Consider the following 25,742-nt stretch of genomic DNA (forward strand, 5'->3'; position numbering starts at 1 on the left):
TGGCTGCTACTGCTGCAGTGAGCTTTTAAAAAAGTAAATGTGTTGGTAGTAAACTGTAAAAAAAATAAAAAAATAAATTGAATGCCAAAGTATGCTAGTATGTACTGCATACTATCACATTATGATAGATTTGCCTATAAAATGGATCCCTCCAGCGACATGCTGTCACCGCTGACAGGGATTCCGTCTTCACCCCCGGTCTGTCCTCCTGGTTTGTGGGGTCCGGCCTAGAGGTCGACCGATATATCGGCCGATATTTGCCGTTTTTTAATTAATTGGCATCGGCCGATTGAGCTGATAAAAAGGCAGATTTAGAACTACAGCGTGACTTGGAAATGACTTCTGTAATAGAAGTCAATGCAAGTTGCCTGAGTCTTCATAGAAGCGACTTGTTTCCTCTCTGGGCAGTCTGCCAAGAAAAGAGCAAAAAGATACAATGTTTACACTTGATGAATGAACTCAACTCTGTGTGTAGAGTACTCAGTTTAACCATTTAAAGACTAAATCTTTTCTGACACTTGTTGCTTACAAGTAAAAGTCCTGTATTTTCTACCAGAAAATCACTTCGACCCCCAAAAAATTATATAATTTTTTTTAGCAGAGATCGTAGGGAATTAAATAGCGGTTGTTGCAATATTTTATGTTACACGGCATTTGCGCAGAGGTCTTTCAAATGCAATTTTTTGGGAAATAAAAATACACTAAATGATTTAAAAAAAAAAAAAAAACCCTAAAACAGTTGTTTTTTTCGTCCAAAAGTTTTGACTACCTGTTTTTATTATTTAGGCTGCTTTCACACTGGAGAGGTCAGGCGTTGATGGTAAAATGCTGCTAGTTTTAAGAGCGCTTTACCATCGTTTTAGCGGTGCTATTCGGCTGCTAGTGGGGCACATATAACCCAGCTAGCGGCCGAAGAAGAGGTTAAATGCGCCCGTGAAGCACCGCTGCCAAATCGCATTGTATGCGCTTCGGCAGTGGTGCCCATTAATCTCAATGGGCAGGAGTGGTGGAGGAGCGGTATACACCACTCCAAACGTGCTGCTTGCAGGATTTTATTATTTTTTTTTTATTTTTATTTTTTTAACATCCTGCCAGCGCATCGCCTCAGTGTGAAACCACTCTGTCTTTCACACAGACTGCAGGGGAGTCGTTTTGCAGGCACCTTACAGGTGCTATTTTTAGCCCAAAAGCGCCTAAAAAAACACCCCAGTGGGAAAGGTGTCTGGTTTTATGAGATGAAGGGGGATAAAAAAAACATTTAAAAAATCGGCCTAACATAGGCCCAAAAAAAATGGGCATCATATATCGGCCATCGGCGCCATGATTTCTAAATATCGGCATCGGCCAGAGAAAAACCCATACCGGTCGACCTCTAGTCCGGGCGTTTGAACGGCTGAGCTGCAGAGACATTGAGCATGCACGCCAGAGTCACCATCAGGACACAACACTTTCAATGGATGGAACACTTTAGTGTGCCTTCAATTCAGAGCGCAGTGTGCATGCATCAGTGACATCACTGGCTGCTACACATGTGAATATCTTCTAAACAGTACACATTTAGGAGATATTAACTGTACCTACAGGGAAGCTTTATTATTGGCTGACCTGTATGTACAAGTTAAGAGGCGTTTACTACCGCTTTAACCGCTTCAAGCTTTGGACATACGAGGCAAGTCCAAAGAGCTGAAGAGGTTAATTACTGCTAAACTCCAGTCAAAACTTTTTTCTGTTTTTGCATAATTGTGAAGAGCTAGAACATGTTTGTTTCATCTGCAGGATTTTTCTATTACCTTCCTAGGTACACAGCTGGAAGTGAGAAATACAAATGGTAATAAAAAAACTGACTAAGGCTTCTTTAATCTTCCTCACTCTACCAAAAACTAGAAAATAAAAATGTTTGGATAAAGCACCAATTTATAGCACCTGTGCTATTGGACAGGGCAGCCGTGAACTGTCTTCTAGGTTCCCCTGCTGGCGCTTTCAGCTCCTCCTCCTCTGTCTGTGCCCCCATAGCAAGCCCCATGCATTGGGGGCACACCTGTGTTCTTGCTCTTGAGCTTGGCGGTGCGGGTCCCTAGGCAGGTTCTACCTGCTATTGCAATCTGGTTACTGTAGGTGTCCGCACATTACCCGTCATTCCTTGCACTTCATGGCCTAAGCCGCATGTTTTGTTACGGTGTGGTTTATCTGCCCATAGGAGGATGTTAAATCTCAAATTTAACTGTGAATAATCATTTCAGATATCACAATTCTTATATAAATATGCAAGCCATAAATCAGGGCTTGTTAAACGCCTCATACACACGATCAGATTTTCCGACGGGAAATGTGTGATGACAGGCTGTTGGCCGAAAATCCATTGGACAATTGTGTGATTTTCCACGGACAAATGTTTGATAGCAGGTTTTAAAATTTTCCGCTGACAAATGTCTGTTGTCGGAGCCAGAAGCAGTCTGTCTTGTAAACTAGCGTTCGTAATAGAGAATTAACATTTGCGATGTGGCAAATTATGAAATCTTGAAATGCAGCACAATTCTCTTCTTCTTTAATGGGATAATAATGAAGCTGCTTTGCTGGTGATACTGATGGAGTTATTGTAAACAAATTTTCAATGGCTTTTTTTTTTTTCTAGTGATATCAAGAATAATATTATTATGCTTTTTTTTAATTTGTGTAAGTTACCACAACACCATTATCCCACAGTTTTTAAGATCAAAGATACAACTATGTTGGTGTCCCTTGTTAATTTTACATTGTATTTTTTAAATGTAACTGCCTACTCCCACACTGTCATTTGAAGTAAAGTACATAGCCAAGTATTATTCTACACAATTTTTTTTATTGTGCATTAAAAAAAAAAAGACATGCTATCTGCCAATAGAACTTAACTTAACCAAAAAGTGAATTCTATGCATCGAAAAATATACAAAATCAAATCATTATTCAACCAAAAGAATTAAGTCAAAGCAATGACTCCAAAGCCAATAATAAATAACAGGTTATCTCTTCCGATTCCGCAACATGTCTGGTTGACCAGCGGCTGTTCAGAAACAAACTGAAAAGTGAGAATCAATACTCGCCAAACTTCTGCTAACACGAAATTAGCAGAAGGAGCCCAAAGGGTGGCTGAAAGAGCTGAAAAACCAAGTAGTAGGTTCGTGTTTGTTGCCTGACAATTCCTTGTCGTGTGTATGCAAGACAAGTTTGGGCCAACACCCTTCAGACAAATCCGATTTTGTGTACGAGGCTTTACATTCCTTTGGTTGTGTGGGAGTAGTGGGGCCTAGAATTAAAGGCAGGCTGATGCCAGGATAACATTTGTTTCTGCGTGTGTTATATCAGGATAAAAAGAAGAAGTATGAGCCACCAGTACCTACACGAGTCGGGAAAAAGAAAAAGAAGACGAAAGGGCCTGATGCCGCTAGTAAACTTCCTCTTGGTGAGTACTCTGCGTTAAAGCCCAATTGAACCTTCAGTTTAAATTTGCTGAATACATTCCCGGTACATTATAGTTGTTCACTGTCCTATATATATATATATATATATATATATATATATATATATATATATATATATATATATATATATATATATATATATATACCACAGTTTGAGTAGAAAAGCCTGTCCCTTGCCAGCAGATGCAGTGTGGGACCTTTTGCTTTTTGTAGGGAAGATGAGGTCTGATTATGAGAAAATGTACCATTACAAAACAACTTTTTGTTTTTTAAATGTCAGTAACACGTCTCAAAAAAGTTGGGACAGGGCCATGTTTGCCATTCCATCTTGTTTTAAAGTGTTACTAAAGCCAGGACCCTATACATTCACTATATCTGGTCTACTACAGCAATGTTTCTCAACTCCAGTCCTTAAGTACCCCCAACAGGTCATGTTTTCAGGCTTTCCATTATTTTGCACAGGTGATTTGATCAGTTTCCATGCCTAGGTAATTATCACAGCCGTTTCATCTGAGGGAAATCCTGAAAACATGTCCTGTTGGGGTTACTTGAGGACTGGAGTTGAGAAACATTGTCCCACAGTACACAGAAAATTAATTATTTTAGTAAATATAAACTGCTAAATAACTTTTCTCATCAGCAGTATATAGTAGTCTTGTGACTTCTATCAGTGTCTGGCCAAGCACTGGTTAAAGCTTGTAGGAGGACAAGGCTGGGTTGGCCCTGTGCTGATCACATGCACACTCCCCAGAAAAAAAAAAAAACTCTCTAGCAATACACACCAAACTGAGCATGTGCAGCTTGCCCCCAAGGCTCTGTTCTATCAGTAGATGGATTGGGGACATTGGAAGATTGATTGCAGCTTTTTGCAGATTGGTGAACCTCTGCCCATCTTTACTTCTGAGACACAATGGGGGGGGTTACTAAAACTGTAGCACACAGCATGGTGGTGCAGCTGCGCATAGTAACCAATGACCTTCTAAGTTCAGCTTGTTTAAGCTTTGACAATAAGACCTAGAAGCACAGCTGCACCAGATTCTGTATACTCTCGTTTATTATTTTTTTATTGAAAATAACGTGGTTGTTTATTTGAGAAGAGTGCATACTTACAGAGCATTGACATTAGCGTCACAGTCAATAAGTAATATAAACGTGGAAGTAGATAACATTCAACAAAGCTCATACATTCTTGCATGTATTACACAGATACGGTGTTTATATCCAAAATCATGGGTATATCAATTGCTGGGAATATTATAGGGGGAGATTATTCAATGAACTGAATGTTCAGGAGGACATTCGGTTGTCTCATTGCATGTGGCTGCATTTTCTAACCTAGAGTTATATTTTCCCATATTTGGCCGGGCAGCCCCTGTGGGCATAAATGTATTTTTTGTAGGGTAAGACACTGTTAATTGCGGATATCCATTCTTGGACTGTTGGTGGTATTGCCCTTAACCATTTTCTCCCTATAAGTAGTCTAGCTGTAAATAGTGATTCTTTTAGAAATAAAACATGGAATTTGTCTGAGTCTGGCTCTGGGAACACTCCCAGTAGCCATTGTTTAGAGCATAACGTCAGGGGGGCCCCATCTCATCATGTATGAATTTTACAATGTGAGACCAATAGTCTTGTATTATTGGGCATGACCAAATAAGATGGAAGAAGGTACTAGATGGACTGCCGCATCTGGGGCATAGTGGATTATTGTCAAATGAAGGAGGGTCAGATAAGATCTGTGCATGATGTATAATTGTGTGAGGTGACCTTAAAGCCTAGTAGAGACCTTTTTGCAGGTGTCCAATGCATCCTCCCATTCGTGATCCTCCATCTCCCCCATGTCACCAGCCCATCGGTCCTTCAATCTATGTGCAATTGTTGTAGTAGTTGGGCAGAGAAGAGAAGAGAGTTGTAAAATACTGATATAAGTTTTAAGGAATCTGGTCCCATTGTTATACTTCGGATATCCATTTTCTCTAGGTTAGGAGGGTTATATCGTGAAATTCAGTCTGGAGGGCGTGGTGGAGCTGGAGGAAATGCATGGAGTTAAGGAGATTCAATTCATCCTTGAGTTGTTGGAACGATTTCAGGGTAGCACCGCAATGTACATCAGGTTTATCACACCCTGGTTGATCCATAGATTATGGTCTGGTATGGCTAATAATTCTTTTAGGCCTGGGTTGTCCCAGAGGGGTGTTTGCGTGTGCGTGGGTGGGGTTTTCAATCTGCGTATCATCACCTCCCAGATTTTACAGTGGTTGTACAGTAGTCTCTTCTGGTTTCCCAGTACCCAAGGGTCCGGTGGGTCTCCTGAAGAGGATTTGGAAGGGGTGGGTGTTCACGTGGGTGTGCGGGGAGCATTCCAGGGCCAAGTAATGGCCTTTATCATGTTTATCTAAATAATAGAAGTGGGATAATTGCGCTGCTAAATAATATAAGTTGAAGTTAGGAAGTGCTGTGCCCCCTAAATCGGTGGGATTCTTCAGCACTTGCCATGATAGTTTGTTTATTTGTTCGGGTTTTGCCCCACACAAAGGAGTTAAGGATGGTTTTTATAGATTTGAAAATTCTGAGGGGTAGGTAAACCGGAGCATGCCACAATATTTATAGAAATTTCGAAAGTAGGACCATTTTAATAAAGTTTACGCTGCCCATTACGCCCGGGGGTAATTTGGCCCATATTTGTGTCTTGGTTTTCAGATTCACAAACAAGGGTTCTATATTAAGCTTGATGTATTCTGGAGAACGGGTAATTACTATGCCTAAGTATTTAATGGAACTAACCCGGATGAGGGGGCAAGAGGCTTGGGTTTTTGTAGGGGCACCTATGTTAATGGGAAGGACCTGGGATTTGTCCCAATTTATCTTCAGACCGGAGTATTTACCGAATGTTTATATTACTTCTAGGGCTGTCGTTAGGGAGGGGCCGGCATCTGCCAAGTACAGTAGCATGTCGTCAGCATATAGGCTTACTGTTTTTCCACCAAGCTCCCACACCGCAGACCCTTGACTCCCTGATGTGATCGCAGAGAAGATGCAAGGGGCTCCACTGCCAGAGCATATAATAATTGGGATAGGGGACATCCCTGACACGTGCCCCTAGAAAGGGAGAAGGCGCCAGAGACCCTCCCATTGACCAATACTCTGACACGGTTTGGATTCAGACCCAAATTCATCAGATGGATAAGACTCCTCTACCAAAATCCTGGCACCAAACATTCCCGGAGGTACTCCCACTCTATTGAGTCGAATGCCTTTGTGGCATCTAGAGACATTGCCACTCTGGATCCCATCTGGTCATGCTCGGCTTGTAGGTTCATGTATGGCCTGCGCAGGTTAAATGTCTTGTTTTTTGCTGGCATAAACCCAGTCTGGTCCAGGTGGACCAAGGTGAGAGTCACTTTGTTCAATCGTAGCTCCAGGACCTTGGCTAAAATCTTGATGTCTAGTTGGAGAAGGGATATTGGGGCGAAAATGATTCAGGTAGTTATAGATTTTTGCCAGGTTTGGGTATGAGTACTATAAAGGCCTTGCACATGGGTTTGGGTAAAGAGCTGGGTTTGAATATGTGAGAGAATAGTTCATGTAGCCTGAGGACTAAAGTTTCGCTGTAGGTTGTATAAAATTCAAGGGGGAGACCATCAGATCCAGGTGCTTTCGATGGGTTAAGGTGGTACATTGCCTCTGCTATGTCTTCCTTGGTGATAGGAGCATCTAGCATATCAATCTGGGATTGGGAAAGTGTGGCCAGGTCTATGCCAGCTAGAAGTGCCTCCACTTCTTCCCTGGGGTTGGTGGCAGTGGAGGAGTACAGGGATGCGAAGAAGGAACGGAATTCCCTGATTACTAACAATAGCGGGGCCTGCTAGGTCTCCCGTAACTTGGGGGGGGGGGGGGGGCGGTTATCTGCTGCAGAGCAAGCAGCAGCCCGAGGAGTGTGACTCCCGGTCTTAGATCTCCAGGATAGCATGCGTGGGGGTGGCAGGAAGATATGGGAATTTGAGTCCATGTCCCGGGCGTCATAATGGGTGGTAGCTTGCAAAAGAAATCAAATGTTCAGGGCTTCAGTCATTTCTTACACCCCGAAAGTACAGAGGAGGTGGTAGGAGAGGGAAAATCGGGCAAACGGGGCAGTGGGTATGTCCAGGCGAAAGGTGATGCATCGGGGGCAGTTCAGAGTGGAACCAGCCAACATGTGGAAACATGGGTGGCATTAGGCTGGGAGCACAGAACACAGTACCTTAATGGAAGATAGTCCAAAGCACACTGGGATGAGATGTGTTCTGCGTGTCGTCTTCCACGGCAGGGACTGGACATACATTGGTGTCTGTTGGCTGTGTCTTTAGGTAGGTGCAAGGTCAGGCGCCGCTCTGTCGCAAAGACGGCTTCTGGTCTATCAAAGAAGTGTGCTCTATTCTCTCCAGCCTGGCGGGAAAGAGCATGGCGTATGAATAATGTCGGATCCTCATTTGCTGTTTGGCTTCGGTAAAGTGCGCCCTCTTCTTCTGGACCTCTGTGGGGAAGTCAAGGAAAACCTTGATTTTGCTGTTTTTGAAGGGGGTGTTGCATTTCAATCTGGTGAGGTGGAGGACAGCATCCTGGTCACGTGAAATTCAACATTTTTGCGATGAAGGTCCGGGGAGGTGCACCTTGGGGGTGGGCGGATGGGTCTGGCAGCCATCCTCTCTCTACAACAATTGATGTGGAGAATTCTGCTCTCTTGAATGTAGTTATGAGCAGGTTTTCTACAAATGATGGGGGGGTCTGTACCCTCCGCATCCTCAGGCAGCCCCACGACCCACAGGTTACACCTCCAAAGCCTGTTTTCCATGTCATCTTGCTTGGCTAAGACTGCGTTGAGCTGACGTTGTAGCCGTTCAGATGTAACTTGCAATGGCGGCACCTCGTCTTCCATGCGGCTGATGCGAGTTTCCTGCGAGCTTCTGCAGGTCTTGACGGATTAGTGACACATCGATTTTTTTTAACCTCGATTTTACATGTTAAGGTGCTTTTACAGTCCGAGATTGCTTCCAGCCCACGTGCAGTGTCCTCCGCAGCCGATTCCACATGAGGAGTTGTGTCGGCGCCATTTTCTCCTGGGCCCTCTTCTCCTTGAGTCGATATTTGTCCAACTTCGCGATTGTTTCTGTCACCTTTTTAGGTGGTGACATGATCCCTGTGGGTACAAGATGTTGGTAGACTGGATTGTGGGGTATAGGAAGCAATCTTAACCCCAAGATTTGCGATGATGGATTTTGAGCAAGCGGAGCTCCTGATCAGCACTCCTCACACCATGCCGGTCCAGGCCACGCCTCCCGATTTGCGTGTGTACTCTTGTTTTATTAAATCTCCCCCTCTGCTCTTTTTATACCCAGTCATGTTAATGAACTGTAGCCAATTAACCTAATTAGTTCCAAAATGTTCTTCCAGCTCTTCCTTGTTAGTACTTCTTTTCCAGCTTTTTGTTGCCCTGTCCCAACCTTTTTGAGATGCGTTGCTGCCATCAATTTCAAAATGACCTTAGTTTTTCTTAAACCGGTAAATTTTCTCACTTTAAACATTTGCTATGTTTTCTATTGTAAATAAAATATGGGGTTATGAGATTTGCAAATCATTGCATTGTTTGTATGTAGATTTTGCACAGCCTCCCAACTTTTTGGGGATTGAAGTTGTAATTAGCCAAGTTAAACTGAAAGAAACAGCAGAAAAAGACCAAGTGGTCCAAGATTTTTACTTCTTTTTTTTCTTTTCTTTTTTATTATTTTATGAGAATAGAGCTATATTTATCTTAATATAAGATCATAATATCCCCATCGGTTATTGGATTTAGCAACTATCCTTTACTGTACATTATTAGCCAAACCAAATTAAATTCTATTTAAAAAAATAATAATGTTTGCTTAGTGTGGTAAAAAGATGCCTCCAGAGATGGTGTCACATGTATACACTTGCAGTATCTCACTGCAATATTTGTAAATATTTTATTATCTTTTCATGTGACAACACTGAATTTTATTCTAGGTAGCGCCGCATTTCTTGCATTTTTATATTTCTTTTGGTGTTGAGATCACTATTTTTTGCTGGCGGCTTCCTATATATGTACACGTATTTAGATATTTTTTAGGTTCACATTAGTTTCGTGCATTCATTCATTCACTGAAGAAATTGCACTTTGCTACAATGTAAAGTAGTGAGTGTACGGCTTGTATAACAGTGTAAATTTGCTATCTCCTCAAAATAACTCAACACACAGTCATTAATGTCTAAATCCCTGGCAACAAAACTGAGTACACCCCTGAGTGAAAATGTCCGAATTAGGCCCAAAGTGTTAATATTTTGTGTGGCCACCATTATTTTCCAGCACTGCCTTAACCCTCTTGGGCATGGAGTTCACCAGAGCTTCACAGGTTGCCACTGGAGTCCTCTTCCACTCCTCCATGACGACATCAGGGAGCTGGTGGATGTTGGAGATCTTGCACTCCTCTACCTTCTTTTTGAGCATGCCCCACAGATGCTCATTAGGGTTTAGGTCTGGAAACATGCTTGGCCAGTCCATCACCTTTACCCTCAGCTTCTTTAGCAAGGCAGTGGTTGTCTTGGAAGTGTGTTTGGGGTCGTTATGTTGGAATACTGCCTTGTGGCCCAGTCTCTGAAGGGAGTGGATCATGATCTGCTTCTGTATGTCACATTACATGTTGGCATTCACGGTTCCCTCAATGAACTGTAGCTCCCCAGTGCCAGCAGCACTCATGCAGCCCCATACCATGACACTCCCACCACCATGCTTGAATGTAGGCAAGACAGGCTTGTCTTTGTACTCCTCACCTGGTTTGGCGCCACACACGCGTGACACCATCCGAACACAATACGTTTATCTTGGTCTCATTAGACCACAGGAAATGGTTCCAGTAATCCATGTCCTTTAGTCTGCTTATCTTCAGCAAACTGTTTGTGGCTTTCTTGTGCATGATCTTTAGAAGATGCCTCCTTCTGGGACGTCAGCCATGCAGACCAACTAGATCCAGTGTGTGGTGTTTGGTCTGAGCACTGACAGGCTGACCCCCCACACCTTCAACCTCTGCAGCAATGCTGGCAGCACTCATATGTCTATTTCCCAAAGACAACCTCTGGATATGACACTGTGCACGTGCACTCAACTTCTTTGGTCGACCATGGCAAGGCCTGTTCTGAGTGGAAACTATCCTGTTAAACCGCTGTATGGTCAATTTCAGGGTCTTGGAAATCTTATTTTCTTATCGTACATCACGGGACACAGAGCCATAGTAGTTACTATGTGGGTTATAGGCCACCTTCAGGTGATGGACAATGGCACACCCTACGATAAGAAGTCCACTCCCTATATAACCCCTCCCACTACTGGGAGTACCCCAGTTTTTTTTCGCCAGTGTCTAAGGTGTTGGTCACAAGTGATGATGTGCTGTGCTGATCTCCTCTGGAGCACTCCTTGCTGGTTCTAGCTATGCAGCCGGATCCATTCAAAGTGTCTTTAAGGCCGAACTGGTTTTGTCTGTAAACGCTTCTCTTTTTAGAGAGCTGGATCCTGGGATCCAGTACTTTTGGTATTAAAGTGGTTGTAAACCCTTACAAACCACTTTGACCTACAGGTAAGCCTAGATTAAGGCTTACCTGTAGGTCCAAGCAATATCTCCTAAACCTATATGGTTTAGGAGATATTTGCCCAAAAACGGGCACCGCTGTCTACGGCGCATGTGCGCAGGCGCACTGAGCGCGGCATTCTCAGCGACGGAGCTGCCGCGCGTGTCGGCTCCCGTGCGCATGCGCGACGTCATCGCGGCTTCGCCGAATGACAGCGGCGGAGCTGCGAGACCTCACCAACAAGATGGGTGCGGTGGACTACAGGGGACAGCGGCGACTTCGCTGGCTCCTGTGTCAGGTAAGTGACACATAATGGGCTACTATGCGATGCATAGTAGTCCATTATGCTTTGCCTTTGCAGGGAATGAAAGGGGAAGTAAACTCATCAGGGTTTACTTCCTCTTTAACAGTTAGGCTATTGAGACCCACATTCTGAAAGACCATGGGCTGTCAGGTTCAGTAGTTTCTACTTTGGTTAATGCTAGAAAGCCAGCCTCCAGAGTCTTGTATTATAAAGTCTGGAAGGCATATATATCCAATATATGCTATATATAGCCTGGTTCGTAGCTTTATTCAGGGGGTAACGTGGATTAATCCTCCGGTTAGGTCACTCCTGAACCTTTGGGACTTGAATTTAGTCCTGTCGGCGTTACAGAATCAGCCTTTTGAGCCGATATGAGATATTCCCTTGGTCCCTTTGACAAGGAAATTTTGTTTTTCTGTTTGCCATTTCTTCTGCAAGAAGAGTATCAGAGTTGGCTGCTCTTTCTTGTAAAGAGCCATATTTGATTATTCATAAGGATAAGGTTGTATTGCATCCTCATCCTAATTTCCAACTGAAGGGAGTGTCGGGTTTTTATTTAAACCAGGATATTGTTCTGCAGAAGAAAGGTCACTACGTTCTCTTGATGTGGTGAGAGAAGTCAAGGTCTATTTGAAGGTGACCGCTCAGATTCGTTAAACAGTAATTGTTCAAGCTTATGGTTGAAAGAGGAAAATTCCACTTTTTCATATTAAAGCGCACTCCACCAGGGCTGTTAGTACTTCCTGGGCAGTGCATCACCAAGCCTCCATGGCTCAAATCTGCAAGGCCACGACTTCAGATCATGAGGATATTGCCTTTGGGCGCATTGTACTGCAGGCTGCAGCATAAGTCCTCTAGTCTCTTAGTGCCCTACTTTTGTTGTGTCTCCCTCCGTTCAGTTGGTTTTGCTATGGGACATCCCACATAGTAACTACTATGGCTCTGTGTCCCGTGATGTACGATAAGATTTTTAAAACAGCTTACCTCTAAAATCCTTTTCTTTGAAGTACATCACGGGACACAGATCCTCCCTTCTTTTTGGTATACACGTGTATTGCTTTGCTACAAAACTGAGGTACTCCCAGTAGTGGGAGGGGTTATATAGGGAGTGGACTTCTTATCTCAGGGTGTGCCAGTGTCCATCACCATCACAAAGGTGGCCTATACCCCACATAGTAACTACTATGGCTCTGTGTCCCGTGATGTACTTCAAAGAAAAGGATTTTACAGGTAAAGTGTTTTAAAAATCCTATTATAGCCTAGGCCATTTTTATGTAGAGAATTATTATTATTATTATTTTTTTTTCTGATCCTCTGAGTTCTTTGCCATGAGGTGCCATGTTGAACTTCCAGTGACCAGTATGAGAGAGTGAGAGCAATAACACCAAATTTAACACACCTGCGCCCCATTCACACCTGAGACCTTGTAACACTAATGAGTCACATGGCACCAGGGAGGGAAAATGGCTAATTGGATTCAGCGGTATTGGCAGTGTGTTATTTTCAGCGGACAGCAAATTTACACTGTTATACAAGCTGTACACTCACTACTTTACATTTGTAGCAATGTGTCATTTCTTCAGTGTTATTGAAAAGATATAATAAAATATTTACAAAAATGTGAGGGGTGTACTCTTTTGTGAGATGCCGTATGCAAGGTACATTTAAAAATTTGACAATAAAAATGTTCTCTACAGAGGGCAAGTGGACATGAGTTGCAAATAGTGGAAAAACAATGTTGCCATCATTATAGAAAGATGTTTTTTGCAAATCTTGTTCACATCTGCATTTTTTGGATGCAAATGCAATGTGCCGGTATTGTGTGCCCTGCATACATTACCATGTGACACACATTTATGAATGCTTTCTTATACTGGTGTTGCCCACAGTTTAAATGAATGGACATGGATTCACTCATGGATTAGATCCGATGGTCCTTGTGCCTCAGGTCTATGTTGATAGACATTATTGGTTCTTTTTGTTTGTCTTGTAGTAACGCCACACACACAATGCAGGCTGAAGCTCCTGAAAATGGAGAGAATTAAAGATTATCTCCTCATGGAAGAAGAGTTTATCAGAAATCAGGAGCAGATGAAACCTCTGGAGGAGAAGCAGGAGGTAAGCAGTGGCATTTGATAATTGTCCTGTACTGGGTCAGGCCCTCAAAATGTGAAGTTAAGGGGAACAACCAAAATAAATTGTGCTGTGGATATGGGTTTAATTTCCACAGTATAAGAGTAGATTGAAGGTTTTCTCTCCAGTATAGTGTGCAGTGCTGATCTTGCACTTGACCAAGTGGCCTATTATACCACTTGACCAAACTGTAGTGGCTAACCAGTACACACAGAAGGGCTAACAGCAAGCCACAGTCTCTGACACTGCATTGTTGTAAATAATGTTTCTCTCTCTAAAACATGGTAGCCTCTTTTGTGGATGTTTCCCCCCTTTAGTCTTGTTTAATGTGGCAGCTGTCTCCAGTAACAATGTAGCAGTTCATATAAATCTGTTACATTTGCAGGACCATAATCTAACTAGGTTGGGATGTGGCTTCCATTTTAAAGCCCCACTCTAAGCTGTTGTTAAATATACCCATCCAAACTCACTCCACCCCGTGTGCGCTAAAATCGCACACTGGAACAGATTGACCTTTAAAACAAAAGGTATAAAAGTGCCTGTGTTAAGGAAACTTCTATCAGTAGCAACAACTCGTTCACAATTTATGGTGTGTCGGGCTCAGACAAAAACAAAAAACAGAGTGTAGTATGCAAATAAAAAAACATTAACTACTTGCCACCCACCAACAGTAGATTTACTGCGGACTGGCGACACAGGCAGACTGGACAACGTATCTGTACATTGCTGCCTGTCTCCTGGTTTTGGGGCATGCTTGCTCCCTGCTGACCTGTGCTGTGAGTGGACACGAGTTTGGCAGCAGATTTCACCTTATGATTTTGTCTGAAACTGGACGACCGGTTATGTTCAATCACAGACAAGAGTTCTGTGTTTAAAACCACACAGAACAATGATATGGCTGTTTCACGTCCCTGAAAAGCAACAGTCAGGTCAGTAAGTAAAAGCAGCACACATTACACACAATACAGTTGTTAGGCACATAGTTAACTCCTTAACAGCCAGTGTCATTAGTACAGTGTCAGTGTACAGTATTTTCACTGATCATTAATGGTGTCACTAGCGAAGTCAGTGTAAGTTAATGACCTTCCTAGCCAGTGTCTGTTAGCGCCTGATTGCCTGCCACCCTATCACTCTTGCACTATCATTTGCTGATCACCACCATTACACTATAGCGTCTATAGCTGCACAAATTCCAGTATATATACCATGGTTTCTAGATGATATAACTTTCACATAAACCAAATAAATATACATTTTAGTTTTGTGTATTGTCAAATGACCGCGCCATTGCCAGTTAAACTAGCACAGTACTGAATAGCAGAAAATGGCCTGGTCATGAAGTGGGTAAAACAATTCGGAGCTCAAGTGGATAAAATATGTTAAAATGCACTCACCTGCACCAATCTGCATTGGTATACAAGTTTATTGTAGTCCCAATATTGAATGAACCCAGTAGTGAAGAATAAGGTAGATCATTTCTCTTATCTTCTAGACAAAGCAGGCATTTACCTCATTCAGTGTGGAAGGGCCCACTGCATGGGTAAATTTACCGCATCCTAGAGTGGGGCTTTACATTTTAAAGGTTTTTCCTGGGTACATATCAGGTGTGAATTTACAAAACCAGAGCCATTCAGGTCTGTGCCATTACTGTATGACTTAAAACAACTTCTGTTTCTGTGTCCTTTTAGGAGGAGAGGTCTAAGGTGGATGACCTACGGGGAACTCCCATGTCTGTGGGCACACTAGAGGAGATAATTGATGACAACCATGCCATTGTTTCCACATCTGTCGGGTCTGAGCACTATGTCAGCATTCTATCATTTGTAGATAAAGATCTACTGGAACCAGGCTGCTCTGTCTTATTAAACCACAAAGTGAGTCTTTGCATTGTGTGTCCTAGAACAACAATTGTGAGGGATAACTGAACATTTGGTTAACCACTTCTCCTGGGTAGACGTCCTATGATGTCATTTATTTTGAGTGAAGATATCTGGATGATGAAGGTAGCTACAGGGATCATCTAGACGTCATTTTTTTTTTTTTTTCTGACAGTGATTTCCTATAGTGTAAAAGCCATCATAGCCGCTTGATTGTTTTTACGGGTGGCGGGAGGGGTCTTCCTCCCCTCCCTCCGGCGCTTCTCCGCTCTCTCCCGTGTGTTTTGGTTAACCGGAGAATGAATCCGCCAGCGGTTTACCATAGAGCTAGCTGGGACCAGATGGTCCCCGACCATCTCTAGGACACTCAGAGGCCGAATGCGACATCATTGGTCACTTTTCTTTTTTCTAATCTTAAGTTTTCCAGCATACAGGAGATATGTGCGGACTTATAAAGAGGACCTGTAATGCCCTATTCCTATTACAAGGGATGTTTACATCCCTTGAAATAGGAATAAAAGTGATCAGAAAATAAAAGGGAAAGTGTAAAAAGAAATTAACACTTTTTTTTTTCCAGCACCCCTATCCCCTTGTGCTCACATGCAAAAGCGATATGTAGGTTGTGCTCACATTTGTGAACATCATTCAAACCACATATGTGAGGTATCGCTGCGATCGTTCAAGTGAGAGCAATATTTCTAGTGCTAGACCTCCTCTGTAACTCTAAACTCGTAACCTGTAAAAAAAAAAAAAAAAAAAAGTAAATCGTTGCCTTTGGAGAGTTTTAAGTACCGTCGTTTGGCGCCAGTCCACGAGTGTGCGCAATTTTAAAGCATGACATGTTTAATATTTGCTAGAGCTGCACAAAAATTTTGGTGGCCAAGACATGTCTGCCCAAAATGTTGGTTTCAGCACTTTGCCAATAAAGTGAAAAAGTATAGTGTCAGTGTACAGTATTTTCACTGTAAAAAGTAAAAAATGCCACCGAAAACGCACCACAATTTTGCTGTGATTTTACTGTGCTTATGGTGTGGTTCATAGGTCATAGGTAACTGGCAAGAAAAAGGAAAGAGATAAAAAAAAAATCAACATAAATGATTTCACTTTGAGATCTATTTAGGCATCCAACATTTCACTGTGGCAGAATGGCACGGCTGGGCGAAAAGTTACCTTACGTCGCTTTGGTTTTGGCCCTAGGGGCAAATGCAGCGTGTGCCCAAACCTGATCGCTCGTGATAGAGCGAGAACCGGGATCTGTGTGTGTAAACACACAGATCCCAGTTCTTTCAGGGGAGAAGAGACAGATCCTGTGTTCATACTATGTATGAAAACTGATCTCTCGATAAGAAACCCACTATGTTGTGGGAGTCGATAACAAAATAACAATATGGAGGTCCCTGACCCCCCACCCCCCCTGGGAGTGGGTGATGGAAAGGGGGAGGGGTGGTAGAGAGTAGAGGAAATTAATAGTTTTTCTTTTTTTTGGGGGGGATCAGGGGAAAATATTAAAATAAAAGGAGGAAAGTGCATCACCTAATAGTGGAGATAACTAGGATAGGCGATAGAATAGTAGTATAAGGTTTACTATAGAGTTCTCTAAAAACGCTACTAAAATGGGAATATGAAAACCCTGTTGAGAGTAAAACTGGCTGGGAACTGTTAAATGAATGTATGTGAATATATATGTGTATATATGTAATTTAACATTGTGACCTCCTTGAGTATAAATAAAGAATATAAAAAAAAAAAAGAAAACTGATCTCTCTCCCTCTCTCCTAGACAGTCTCATCTCCCCACAGTTAGAAACACACATAAGGAACACAGTTAACCCCTTTATCGCCCCCTAGTCTTAACCACTTCCCTGCCAGTGACATTTACACAGTAATCAGTGCAGTAATCCGTTTACATTATCTGTATAATTGTCAAAGGTGTCTGATGATTCCGCTATAATGTTGCATTACTAGTTTAAAAAATAAAAATAAAAAAATGCCATAAATCTATCCCCTATTTTGTAGACGCTATAACTTCTGTGCAAACCAATCAATATATGCTTGCTTCAATTTTTTTTTTTTTTTTACCAAAAATATGTAGAAGAATACATATCGGTCTAAAATGAGGAAAACTTTTTTTTAAATAAAAAAAATGTGGGATATTTATCATAGCAAAAAGTAAAAGATATTGTTTTTTTTTTTTTTCTTTTCAAAATTGTCGCTCTTTTGTTTATAGTGTGAAAAATAAAAACCTCCAGAGGTGATCAAATACCACCAAACAAAAGCTCTATTTATGGGGAAAAAAAGGTTGTCAAATTTTTTGGGGGTACAGCGTCGCATGACCAGGCAATTGTCAGTTAATATGACGCAGTGCCGAATCGCAAAAAATGGCCTGGTCATTGAGCAGCCAAATCTTCCAAGGCTAAAGCGGCTAATTCAATAACTATCAGTAAACATTGAGTCTTGGTAATCTTTTCCTTTTTCAAACATGGTCTTTGTTTATCTTTCAGGTGCATGCAGTAATTGGCGTTCTCATGGATGACACGGACCCCTTGGTAACTGTTATGAAAGTGGAGAAAGCCCCTCAGGAGACATATGCTGATATCGGTGGCCTGGACAATCAGATTCAGGAAATTAAGGTTTGTTCTGTGAGCGTGTATTAATGTTGTTAGGTTTGCTTACTGTGCTTTAGCAATGGGGTGTTTAACCTCCTGTATGTTTTACTAAAACCTTGTAAAACTGCTAAACAAATTCTGGATGAAGGCAGCCATAGAATATAACACTGATCTCTGCATTGTTTTCCATTTGCATGCTTGTACTTTTCTGTGTGCAAGTCGGTGCACATTTAGAGCCTCTTTACACTTCTACACTAAAAATGTGTTTTAAATTGTGCTTTTATGCTTTTGCGGTGCATTGTGGCCTTTATTTAAGGAATACTGATACTTTCTTACAAATATCCTTTAAATGAGACACCATCCCCACTGTGTTTTATACTGGTCTCACAATCATGGCATTTCCACGTTGTGTGAACCTCAGTGAGCTATTATTGGTTTGTATAATACGACAAACAAAAGAAAACACTGTGCTAGAGTATAAAAAACTGGCAGTACTAAGAGCCAAGCATACACACTCCAAAATACAATAGTGGGTAAAGTGCAGCGCTGATAGAATGACAACTGATCATACAATGGGATAAGAAGGGTTTGGCAAGAGGTGATATCACCACTGTTCAGAAAATTGAAGCATTACTAATAGGATATAATACATGTGAAAATATAGTCCACATAAACCAAGTCCAAGTAATTCACAACACAGTTCTCCTTTCACATGGGTTATATCCTATTAGCTATGCTTCAATTTTATGAACTATGTTGAGACATCTCTTGCCAAACTTTTCTTATCCTATTGTATAATCAGTTGTCATTTTATTAATGCTGCACTTTACCCACTATTATGGTTTGTATGATAGATGGTCTCTCAATAGGAATAAATAGTATTTTGCTACTCGTGCATGCAAAAGAACATTTGGAGACTGGTTGGGAGTATTTTCAGTGAAGATTGTGTTATTCCCCTTTGGGTTACACAACCCAAAGGGGAACAGCGGTGTGTAAGACTGGAGGTGGTAAAGTATAATAGTCCTTTTCATGTACTTTTTATGAAGGCAACGCCTTCCACTTTTTGTGTGATATTTTACCTGCTCTATCCTTTATCTCTATGGGGGAAAGAAAAGAAACTCTAGAATAAAGGATATTTTAAAAATGGGCGCTTGAGAGCCAAAACACTCATTTGGTTTAGGTGCAGAATAAACAGCTGGAAGTCCAATCTGAAAACAAGTGTGGATTGGCCCTGAGAAAAGTACAATGAGGGTTCATAGGTGACTTCTGTGAGTTGACACAGCTTACCTTAGTTTGCACAAAATGCCTAAAATAAATGTTTCTTTAGGGTGCTTTGTTTTCTTAGCATGAACATGTCCATTATTGTATAAAGAAAACACACGTTTTCTATGAGTTATATTTTGTTACCTCTGCATTGTAGGAGTCTGTAGAGCTTCCACTCACCCACCCAGAGTACTACGAAGAGATGGGCATCAAACCCCCTAAAGGAGTCATCCTGTATGGTCCTCCTGGCACAGGTACTGTGGTATCAGACACTACTGGTTAGCTGCTTTATCTATTCACATATTGCCAAACTCACCAGAATCTCTTCATAGGTAAAACCCTTCTGGCCAAGGCTGTAGCCAACCAAACATCGGCCACTTTCCTGAGGGTAGTGGGCTCAGAGCTGATCCAGAAATACCTGGGAGACGGACCCAAGCTGGTGCGGGAGCTTTTCAGAGTGGCTGAAGAACATGCTCCGTCCATTGTATTTATTGATGAAATAGACGCCATTGGCACAAAAAGGTATGGTAGTGTTATTACTTTGTTCTCCAGTATGAAATGTGGTATTGGGAACTCATTATGTATTATTCAGTTCATGAAAAGGTATGAGAGGTAACTAGGAGAAAATGCTTTGTTTTGTGCAGCAGTTTATGTTATCCTACTTGCCAGTGGATTCCATGGTTTGACCCCCCCCCCCCCCCCATCCAAAATTACAGTAGTTTTACTCACCTGTGTGATTGGTTACTATTGGAAAAGTGGCTGATGAAGCTTTGTTTCCTAAGCTCTTCTACCCAGCAATAGAGAGGTAGCACACTAATTAGTTAATCTCTCTGCTTTGTCAATCTTACAGAACTGAGCAAAGCTATAGATCCTTGTGGCTTTTTTGCCCTCTCCTAGTGTGAGCGCTGCTGTACATGCATTTATAGAATTCTAATTGCAAGACTGATTATGGAACCTAAGCTACTTGCATGAAAAATACTTCTAACAAGCTTTTATGGGATATATAACTGGATTGACTGGCTTAAATGGTGTCTCCTAAATATTTGCATAGGCTTCATTTTTTTTTTTTGGTTCTTCGACTCGGAAACATAGGCTTTATCTTAAATTAAACGGCCAAGGCTTCATTTGCGTGGGCATGCTTTTATAAGGCATTTCTAGATGCAAATAAATGTATGATTTGATTTTAAATGGTATAATTCACACAGTATTTACTTGCGTTCAGGTGAGTGCAGTTTAGCCGTGTTTAATAGATATATAAATCTGTGCATCCAGGAGCATCTAGATTCATGTACATTTAAAATTCTGAGAAATGTATCTGGAAAGTAGTATGAGGTTTGTTTTATACTTTCCAGATCAATTTCTCCTCTCTCCAGATAGTGGCGTTCAAGGTTTTTACAATGGTAAATGTGTGCGGTGATGTGGCTGCATAAACTCTACCAATACTTCTAACGCTGCACATTTACCGTAAGGTTACAAGGGAAACCTCGGCGGACAGTAATTTTGGGGCTCTTGTTGCTGACCTGCTTTAGAAAATACTAGTTTTAAGGTTGCCATGCTGATCTTTTTGGCTTAAAACTTTCCTTGTCACAGGCTTAGATCATGCATGCAGCAATTTAGCTCTAAACCTTTGATCTGCCTTCTTGGGACTCAAATTATGGAAGCATAACAGGCTGGAAGCTAATGTTTTCAGGAGAGGTCAGCAGAAGCAGCTTCTCTTTTTACTGTAACTCTAGGTTTTCTTTAACCAACAGTTTTACTAGTTTGTAATGGTATAGTTTTGCTGAGTGACAAATCTTCACCGCATTTTCAGTAATCTGAGAACTAATGACAGAGTACTAATGCTATTTTTTTCCCTCACATTACCTTATAGATACGATTCCAACTCCGGTGGAGAGAGAGAAATTCAGAGAACCATGTTGGAGCTTCTGAACCAGCTGGATGGATTTGATTCTCGAGGGGATGTAAAAGTTATAATGGCCACAAACAGGATAGAAACCTTGGACCCAGCATTAATTAGACCAGGTTCTTACTACCGCTTATTTTCTGACTATTCTTTCTCTTGTGCAAAATCAAGTTCAAGGATTCAAGTGACAGGTGGACAGCAGACATATCAATGTAGACCTCTCCACTTATTCTTTATCCATGTAAAAACTAATCTACATTTTTAAAGATTAAACTTTAGGCTGAAAGTCAACACTATATCTTACACCTCCCCTGCATGCGTTATGGTGCCTAGGTGTGAAAGTGATGTCAAAGACCCTCTATCAAGATGCTGGGAAAGCTTGGGATGCCAAAGCTGGCAAGAGGTGGCTCTGTCACAGTGCAGAAGCCACTTCACATGATATTTGGGACTCCAGCATTCTTAGGATCTTGCCATTAGGCTCACAATATTACCCTTGCCTAGCTGCAAGGCAAGTATATTTTTAGCACCATAGTAATTACTATGTGGGTATATAGGCACCTTCAGGTATACCCAATACAGGAAGTTCACTCCCTATATAACCCCTCCTCCTACCAGGAATACCTCTGTTCTTTATTCAGTGTCTAAGGTGGTAGTCACGAGTGAAGATGTGCTCTGAGGAGCTCCAGGAGGGATCCATGCTGGATTTAAATAACCTCCACAGACTGGATCCATCCAAAGTGTCACTGAGGCCAAGGTGGATGGTACCCTGGCCTTGTCTCCGAAAGCATGAGGTTTTGCCTGTAACGCCTCTTTGCAGGGCTTGACCCTGGGACCCAGAGCTTTGGTCATGCTAAATTACCTAAAGTTTTTTCTGGCGGGGTGCTGTTACAGGTCCAAGGGAGTGGAACCCCGATAAAAAGGGACCCAGTCCTTGAAGGTTTGCTCACGCAGCCTGCCGTGATGGGTGAAGTTTGGAACTGTCTGTTACAGCAGTATCCTGCAGCGAGGATAAGGCAAGGGAGAAGCCTAGGAACTGTAAAGAGTCCACCTATTGTTTTTTATTCTATGAGTATAATGTATGCCTTAAAATCTCCACTAGAGGAAGTAAGTGCACATACTTTGGTATGTTGCTTTCAGCTAGCTCAGTGTCGGCTAGAACAGCATTTGTGTGGTCCCAGTAGCCAGGGGGGATTCTTAGTTGAATAAAGGCATGTTCCTTCCCCCCGGGGCAGCGAAAAGGGAGGGGTACAGCAGCAGCTTGCACACACACACCCCCCCCTCGCGGGGGGTGCGGTGGCGGCTCCCTGTGTTGGTTTACCTTACGGCTTTGTATGCCAAAAGTAGTCCGTTCCCCGCATAACATGTCAGTTGGAATGTACTGCCATCACCCCTACCCTACTTAGTCATACTTGCTTTTCTTGTTCATCAGGCGATCACAGAGCTCCCCTTATACAGGTCTGCGCTGGCAGATCCGAAGCTGTCCGCGTGCATGGAGTGCTGTTCATTTTGAAATGAGAGGGGGCGGGTTAGTGGCAAAGGGGTGTGGCTTAGGCGTGACACCGTGCGCGTGATGTAGCATCCATGTGGAGCACACAGTGCAGGCGCCAGGGGTGCAGCACACTTGAGGCTTTTAAAAAGACGCTGTTAACAGAAGATCTGCATCAGATAAACAACTGAAGAGATGGAAGTCTGACACACAGGAGCGCTGGAGCACATAAGGGATGTATGTAGTCATTTTCAGTACAGGAAATACATTGTTACTCAGCACCAAGCTGAGCTTTATATAGCGGCATTATATTGCTAGACTACTGCTCAGAAAATTGTGCATTTGTGCCTCTGCTTTTGTGCTTAGCCCTATGACTTTCAAAAAAGACAGCACAAAAAAGGTAGCAAAAATTCCACCCCCAGATGCTGGGAACTCCAGTCGTGCCTCTACCCTGTCATCCTCTCCTGAATTGCCAATTGTGGCAAGCCAGGGTGAGTCATTAGAACCAATTGCTGGTGCAGCTGCTTCTCACATCTCAGCCCCTGTGTTCGTGACTGAAGATGCATTTTCCTCCACCCTACAGAGCCTAGAAGGAAGATTAGCGCCTTTTAATCGCATCCTCTAAAGGGATAGGAAGCGCGTTAGTTCCCCCTGCCCCACCTCAGACCCCTCCCACCAAGGGAACGGTGGGTACAGGATGAGGTGTTACCCTCAAGCGATCAGAAGGAAAGGCAAACCAATGACTCCTCTTCAGAAGAGACAGTGGATAAACCTTATTCAGCTTCACAATCAGAGAAATTGCTTGTACAATCAATTACGGAGATGGTTCGTTCCTCTTTCATGCTACCCCTAACAGTCAGCTGAAAGTTCTGTTTCTTCTTTATGTTCCATAAAGCCTTCACAGCCTTTTCATGCGTTACCTGTACATGCATTACTAGAAAAACGTATTTATGCTGAATGGGATCGTAAATAACAAAAGAAAAATAAATGTGTAGCGCTATGATAAAGAGATAAATTATATGGATCACCATATAAAACATTCAAACAAGAAAAAAACATATTCCTTGATTTTGATTAACCACTTGCCGCCCGCCCTATAGCAAATGGACGGCGGCAAAGTGGTTTCATAATCCTGACCGAACGTCATATGACGTGATCAGGATTATGAGCCGCTGCGCGCCCCCCGGGGCGCGCATCGCGGCGATCGTTGTTGCGGGGTGTCAGTCTGACACCCGGCAACTACGATCTCAGTAAAGAGTCTCCGACGGAGACTCTTTACCACGCGATCAGCCGTGTCCAATCACGGCTGATCACAGTGTAAATAGGAAAAGCCGGTGATCGGCTTTTACTCACTTGCGTCTGTCAGACGCGAGTAGAGGAGAGCCGATCGGCTGCTCCTCTGACAGGGGGGGTCTGTGCTGATCGATTATCAGCACAGCCCCCCCCCGAGGATGCCCACACTGGACCACCAGGGATGCCAAGGACAAGGTATGCCACCCTAGACCACCAGGGATTCTAGTCAGTGCCACAATGGATGCCAATCAGTGCCCATAATGGATGCCAATCAGTGCCCACAATGGGCATCACTGATTGGCATGCATTATTGATTGGCACTGATTGGCATCCATTAGTGCAATATATTATAATACAATGTCGCCTATCAGTTCCCATCTGTGCCGCCTATCAGTGCCTACCCATGCCCACCTGTGCCGCCTACCCATGCCCACCTGTGCCGCCTACCCATGCCCACCTGTGCCGCCTACCCATGCCAATCCGTGCCGCCTACCCATGCCAATCCGTGCCGCCTAACCCATGCCAATCCGTGCCGCCTAACCCGTGCCAATTTGTGCCACCTATCAGTGCCGCCCATCAGTGCCACCCATCAGTGCAGCCTATCAGTGCCACATATCGGTGTCCATCAATGCCACCTCATCAGTGCCACTTCATTGGTGCCACCTCATCGGTGCCCATCAGTGCCGCCTTATCATTGCCCATCAGTGTAACCCCATCAGTGCCCATCAGTGAAGGAGAAAACTTACTTATTTGCAAAGTTTTGAAACTGAAACAAAAAAACATTTTTTTTTTCAAAATTTTCGGTATTTTTTTATTTGTTTAGCAAAAAATAAAAACCGTAGAGGTGACCAAATACCACCAAAAGAAAGCTCTATTTGTGGGAAAAAAATGATACAAATTTCATTTGGGTACAGTGTAGCATGACCGCGCAATTGTCATTCAAAGTGCGACAGCGCTGAAAGCTCAAAATTGGTCTGGGCAGGAAGGTGTTTAAGTGCCTGGTATTGAAGTGGTTAAACATAAGAACCGAAACCATATTTTGAAAATAGACTAAACGTTAAAAAATATATATATGTGAAAATATACAAATAAGAAAAAGTGTAATGGTCATTAACAAATGATCAAAAAGAAGTGCTAGTGCCAAAACAAGTCCCAAAAATATAATGTCCAATGGTGAGTTTGTAGAGAGATCAATTTTCCCGAAAGCTGCTTTCAGACTAAAATGCGTGCTCTTCTAACATGCAACACCGCCACCACCTTTGAATAGAGGAGGCTTTCCAGGGGACTTGGTAAGACATATGTCTACCAAGTCTTATGGGCTTTGTATATGGGATCTATCCGGTATGTGTGGATATTCCTTGGACTCAGCTAGTGCAACCACATCAAAGTAGGTAATAAATCATTACTGTCCGATGTAAGGTGGAACGATAGTCTCGTACATAGAACTCTGTTCCCTGTAGATTTCTCAGCATTGCATTTGCAGTAAAGGCAGTTTGAATGGGATCACTTGGAATAAGCACTTTCTCCCTCCAAAGAGATTCTCAGCTCTCTATCTCATGGAGGAAAAATTCACCAAAAGATGGAATGTACCAACAGTTGACGCTGCGATTTCCATTGTGAATAAAAGTCTAACTTGTCCAGTAGACAATGCACAAATACTTAAAGATCCAACTGAAAAAAGGTTTACATTTCTGTTAAAATCCTCTTTTTCCTTGACAGGGGCTATTACTCAGCCTGCAGTCACTGCAATAGGAATCTGTCAGTCCCTAAAGGACCAGTTTAGACGGGACCTTAAGGAGGTCC

General features: G+C 42.6%; 1 protein-coding gene across 1 annotated transcript in view; it reads left to right on the top strand.

Annotated features, from left to right (window-relative positions):
• Window positions 1-25,742, top strand: part of PSMC1 (proteasome 26S subunit, ATPase 1) — a 38,281-nt gene that overhangs the window by 7,586 nt on the left and 4,953 nt on the right. Inside the window, exons 3-9 of the mRNA XM_077449164.1 lie at window positions 3,343-3,439; window positions 13,373-13,497; window positions 15,201-15,386; window positions 17,890-18,018; window positions 19,415-19,511; window positions 19,590-19,779; window positions 21,128-21,279. Of these exons, the coding sequence (XP_077305290.1) occupies window positions 3,343-3,439; window positions 13,373-13,497; window positions 15,201-15,386; window positions 17,890-18,018; window positions 19,415-19,511; window positions 19,590-19,779; window positions 21,128-21,279 (976 nt within the window). The remainder of the gene's footprint in view (window positions 1-3,342; window positions 3,440-13,372; window positions 13,498-15,200; window positions 15,387-17,889; window positions 18,019-19,414; window positions 19,512-19,589; window positions 19,780-21,127; window positions 21,280-25,742) is intronic.

Source organism: Lithobates pipiens, unplaced genomic scaffold (genome assembly GCF_037356315.1).
Source record: "Lithobates pipiens isolate NorthernLeopardFrog02 unplaced genomic scaffold, aLitPip1_a1.2 Scaffold_22, whole genome shotgun sequence".
Lineage (NCBI taxonomy): Eukaryota > Metazoa > Chordata > Amphibia > Anura > Ranidae > Lithobates > Lithobates pipiens.